The sequence below is a fragment of the Numenius arquata genome, chromosome 1, assembly GCF_964106895.1.
Source record: "Numenius arquata chromosome 1, bNumArq3.hap1.1, whole genome shotgun sequence".
Lineage (NCBI taxonomy): Eukaryota > Metazoa > Chordata > Aves > Charadriiformes > Scolopacidae > Numenius > Numenius arquata.
The window spans coordinates 69,845,030-69,850,390 of record NC_133576.1 but is presented as its reverse complement, the minus strand read 5'-3'; the positions used below and the strand labels follow the sequence as shown (position 1 = coordinate 69,850,390).

The following is a 5,361-nucleotide window of genomic DNA, read 5'->3' as shown; positions in this document are numbered from 1 at the left end:
CCCACAGCAGGTGATACTACCTTCCCCTGTGGTATTTTTGGCATGCGAGGTGGCAGGGAAAGGGTTGTGAGTGTGCAGAAACGTGGCTGGTGAGTGAAGGGAGGGAGAGGTCTCTCAAGGGAAGGCAGCAGCTTAGTGGAAGGAGGCAAGGGGCTCCACGACCCTCTGACTTGGGCAACTGCAGGCAAATAACCCCTTGCTAACACAACACTGGTATCCTTAGCACTGATATCTGTCCCCAGGTGGCAAAACACATTTTCGGTGATTGGAAACACCTGGCTCATTACAGTCTCTCTACTCACAAGCAGGCGTATGCCAGAAACCTCTCCCCTTCACAGCAGAGAGAAATGTTGACACAAAGGGTTGCGTGAATCATTTCAGAGATGCGTTGGGCTCATAAAAAACTATGATGAAAGAAGAAAAAAAAGCTGAACCGACAAGGCATCATTACTTTTTTCTACTGACAAGCGATGTCAGTAGAACATGCTGTCATGGGAGCATTTTCCCAGGCAGGGGGAGATGGGCCACCATCCTGGACATTCAGAAGAGTGCTAGCCCAGGCAATAGGGCTGCAAGCCCCTCCATGCCACATACCTCAGGGTCAGTCCCTGCCCTCTTTTCTTGAGCAGTAGGGACATAGCCCAGGATGCCAGGATGGGACTGGGGCAAACACCTCCAGAACAGCCAGATGCTGGTCTTTAGCTCAGCCCTCACAACGGCTCCGTCCAGGAATAGGGTATGAAGTATCAACTCTAGGTGGAGAGATGCCCAGAGAAAAATAGGGTGCTTTTTTTTCCCCTTGGAAATCTAGGAAATGCCACTCCCAAGAATATACTTGCCACCATGCCAATGTCTATAGTACAACAGGTTCTGTTTACATGAGAAAAAAAGTGCTGTTAAGTCTCACAACACCACAGCCCAATACATTCCATCCCAGTGTCAGATTACCACCCAACGGAAGGTAGTTTCCCTATATATTAAACTTCTCCCAGACCTCAGACCTGTGCCAGAAGCTGAGCTGCAGACAAGTAGGTAAGATACCACTGCTCAAGGTGGGAGCTCTTCTCATTCCCTTCAGCAGCACTATCTCCTTGGCAGCCCAGGGGCTGCAGCTTTTTCCTGCGTGAGATTTCTGCTTGAATACGGATACCAAGATTTGCCCTGTAGTTTTGGAATTAGGTCACCAAAATTTAGATGGCTCTCATCCATATGTGAGCCTATTTCCCTAAGCTCCCCTCACAGCCAGTGAGGGAAAATGGGTGCTCCCAGAGCACAACTCACCCTGAAGTAGATGGCCACAGTGATTTAGACAGCTTGCATCTTGAAATGCCAATTTCTGAGTATAAAGTCTCAGGAGATTCAGGCAAAGCTGTCCAGGGGTGGTGAAGGCATTTTGTATACAGAATATGGACAGGGAATAAAGGCTTTCATGGTGGGAGGGCAGCAGCACAGGACACTGAACATTACTAATTTTGGTTTTTTCTGATTTAAATATTGGGGTTTGAGTTTTAGAGGAAGTTACCAACATCTCATAGAAGATGTGGGTTTGAAACATCAGCAGAAATTAGAGGTTTACAAATCTCTTATGAATATCTGCAGCCTGATCTGTGCCAGAGGAGGAGAGCTGCCATTGGGGTCTCTTATAAAAAAAAGATGCGACTCCCTTTGTATATTGCTTTGCCTACCCAACCAAGAGAAATACCCCATCAGCTCAGGAAGGGTTTCTTTGTGTTTATTTGTTAAGCAGCGAGATATGTTCGTGTCTTCATGTGTGCCAATGCTGACTGATCAATTTTTCAGGCTGTTCTGTGTGCTCAGAAAGAACCACCCCATGTACCCGATGCTCGTGCTGCTGGGCCTCGCTGCCCTCCTGGGTAAGTCCGGCATCCCTCGCTGCCTCGCCCCAAGCAGCGGGAAGCAGGAGACCTTAATGGACCTCCTCACCCCACCCCCACCCCAAAATCTTGGTTGCCACGAGACTCTATTGGAGGAGAGAGTGCCCAGGTCCCCTTTCGAGTCTTGCAGAAGGAGGGGTGGCCTCTGAGGGACAGGTGGGCTCAGGGTACAGGGTGCAGGGCAGGACCTCTCCTCCTCTCCACCAGAAGGAGTGACAGAGGCAGCCTCATGCAGCTCCCGTGCCCCGCAGCCCGTCCTCTCTGGAGCGCGGTCTCCCCTTGGGTTTTCCTTGCAGTCACAAAGAGGTTTTTACAGCTTGAGCCTTTCTGTATCGCCTCTGCAGGTGCCTCCCAGGGCCGCACGGATTGCTACGGCAGTGTAAACAGAATTAAAACTACTGGGGCTTCATGCAAAACTGCCAAGCCAGAGAGTTTATCCTACTGTGGTGAGTATCCCGCTTCTGCCAGTCGGATCTGTTTTCCCATGGCACAGTAATCCCAAATCTTTTGCATTTCCAAAGTGCTGAACACACGTTAGCTGCTGAGCCGGCATAATATCCCTACAGGCAATCACCTACCTCCTCCCAGAGGCGAGGCAAACAAAATGCTGATGCAATTCTGTCTGTATTAGAAAGAGAGAGGTGAGAGACAATTCCGAGTTTTAAAAGTTATTAAGCAAATATCTTTACTTTTGATTTTAATTACAGGAGTTAGGGCTTCACAAAAGATTGCTGAAAAGGACCTAAAAGCTATGGATCGGTACAAAACACTCATTAAGAAAGCTGGTGAAAAATGGTGTGTTGAACCAGCCGTGATCGCTGGCATCATCTCCCGGGAATCTCATGCCGGCAAAGTACTGAAGAATGGCTGGGGCGACAATGGAAACGGATTTGGTTTAATGCAGGTATTTGCTGACACTCCACTAAAACCTGATAAACAAATAGCATATAAATAAAAGTAAGCCCCCTAAACATATCATCCATTACAGCAGGGAAATGACTTCTTTTTGTTGTTTTGATATTTCTAGGTTGACAAAAATTCACATAAACCTGTGGGAAAATGGAACAGCGAAGCTCATATTATGCAGGGCACACAGATACTTGTCTCAATGATAAAGACAATACAGCGGAAGTTCCCACGCTGGACAAAGGATCAACAGCTGAAAGGTAAGGTACAGGCCACAGGTTTTGTCCAGGAGAGAAGAAAAACTTTAGGACAAGAACATACTGAATTAGTTCCCGTGTTCCTCAAAAAACACGTTTCTAACAGGCTGTCACTTAGCTTTTCACTCCTCTTTTATTTCACCAGCAAAAGACAACCTTTGTCAATTCTGTGTTGCTTCTGCCTTTCCTTGGTATGGCAGCCTTGCTGAATTTCCACCACCATGTGGCAAATATTTATACACCTGAAATCTATTCTGTATAAGAGCTGAGCTTTCCTTATCTGACCATGAGGAACCTCCTACAGCCACACACGTTAAGAAACAGCTCCATGGTGTACTTGGATGGGGCCAGCAGTTCTCTCCGTATCTCTTTTCACAAAGGAGTCGAGGTGTTCACTATGATATCATACACCTAGTTGAGGTGTACGATATGATATTATTCCTGACTATTCTATTGTATTTCATTAGTGTAAATGAAGGGCGTGTGCTGGGCCAGGTAAAGGGAACAGGTTCCTCAAGCTGCAAATATCTGTGAACACAAAACCTAAGATATCTTGCCAATGTTTTGGTGGATTCAGGAATAACTGTAAGCTGCTTGCAGAGCCCCACTTCAGTCAGAGAAGTTCCAGCAACGCTGCCTACTGCCCTTCCACAGTTCCCATGAGTGAAAGCTTTCAAAACCAGTAAAAGCAGAACACATAAGCCTGGAATTTTCCCTATTTTTTTTTTCTAAGTCTGTACGATTTCTTTTGGTGTTTTATTTCAGGTGGGATTTCTGCCTACAACGCCGGTCCTGGGAATGTCCGAACCTATGACAGAATGGACATCGGCACCACCCATGATGACTACTCCAATGATGTGGTGGCACGAGCCCAGTATTACAAGAAACATGGATACTAGACTCAGGAATCTCTACTGGGTAACTTCCTTACCATCACCTGCATGACTCCTCTGAGGGAGCCAAGACACAGAGCAGCTGTACCCTGCAAAACCACACAAATACAAATGTATAGGAATGATTTACATGAATAAGAATTTGCAGGCTAAAGCCCCAAATTTTTAAAACAATATTCAGTAAGACAGAGGTCATGCATTTTCTTTACAAGCAATATGGTTTGGATTTTACAAAGGGAATATTGCTAAATTCTTAATATTTTTTTCTCCTATTACATATTTCTCTGAGTTACCAGGACTATCTTGTTTTGCTGTTGATAATTTGCTGCTTTCCAGATCTTAAAACACATTTCTGAAAAAATCTGTCATTCTCTTAAGAAATCAAAAGGCAAAATTCTTCCTTGGATATTAACAATGTTAACTTTTCACATAAATGCACAGAATAGAGAAGGATGCTTTCGGTCATATAGAAATAAGCAAAGAGAAATTGAATAAAAATGTTATTAGCAAATGAAGCATGTCTCCAATGTATTCATATAGCTATGCGTGTTAGCAAAGTTTGGATAAGTACAATGTTAATTTTAGGCAGATAGAGAAACTGAGAAGGGAACAGGATGAAACACATGTTTGCGCTTCATAAAATTCTTTTCCCTCCCTGCTGCATGTAGAAGAGTGACACTCAGGGAAAACAGCAGTGTCTGAGTTTGGCATATTTTGGTGCTCCTATTCCTTCTAGACCTGTAACTGAACTATTCTGGGGGTGGGAGAGTGGAAAGGCAAGGAAAGGAGAGGGGTTGATGCCTGCAGAACTGAGTGACGCTCATTCTCCAGAGAAAAAGGAAGAGTTGGTTTTGGTCTGGCAACGAGCAGTGCAAGCCATGCCTGTCCCACCAGCATCTGCTTGCATGCTGAGGGGAATTCCTTTATTCTTCCATGATGAGCACACCTTCTGGGACTGGGAATAACTGTATGTCAAAATAATTAGGAAAAATACTGGCTGCGAGCATCTTAGATGGATAGGAAAATGCAATTCAAAGCCATTAACAGTGCACAGAGTTATGATACGCATCCTCCCAGGAGCAATTGGAGACCATGCTGAAAACAGCCAGCATGAATTTAAATAGGGTAAACAGTGTCCAGGCCAACCTGTTTGCCTCCTGTGATGAGATGACCAGCTTTACAGTGAAGGGGAGAGGAGCATATATAGTATACCTTGAGCTAGCAAGATCTGTGCCCCAGCCTGCCATAGTATCCTTATAGCCAGACTGTAAGACATGGACTGGATTGGCTAGAAAGTTGCGAGGCTCAAAGCATGGTGGTCAGTGTCACAGAGTCCAGCTGGTAGCCAGTTGCTAGTGGCATCCCTCAGGGATGGATCCTGCAGCCAATACGGCTTCATGTCTTCAGCAG

At 45.5% G+C, this 5,361-nt stretch overlaps 1 protein-coding gene across 1 annotated transcript; it reads left to right on the top strand.

The window, feature by feature from the left end:
• The first annotated feature begins 1,831 nt into the window (after nt 1-1,831).
• LOC141465721 (lysozyme g) lies at nt 1,832-3,957 on the top strand. The gene is made up of 5 exons (XM_074149312.1): nt 1,832-1,874; nt 2,240-2,341; nt 2,603-2,799; nt 2,923-3,061; nt 3,824-3,957. The coding sequence occupies exons 1-5, from the start codon at nt 1,832-1,834 to the stop codon at nt 3,955-3,957; spliced, it is 615 nt and encodes a 204-aa protein (XP_074005413.1).
• The last annotated feature ends 1,404 nt before the right edge of the window (nt 3,958-5,361 follow it).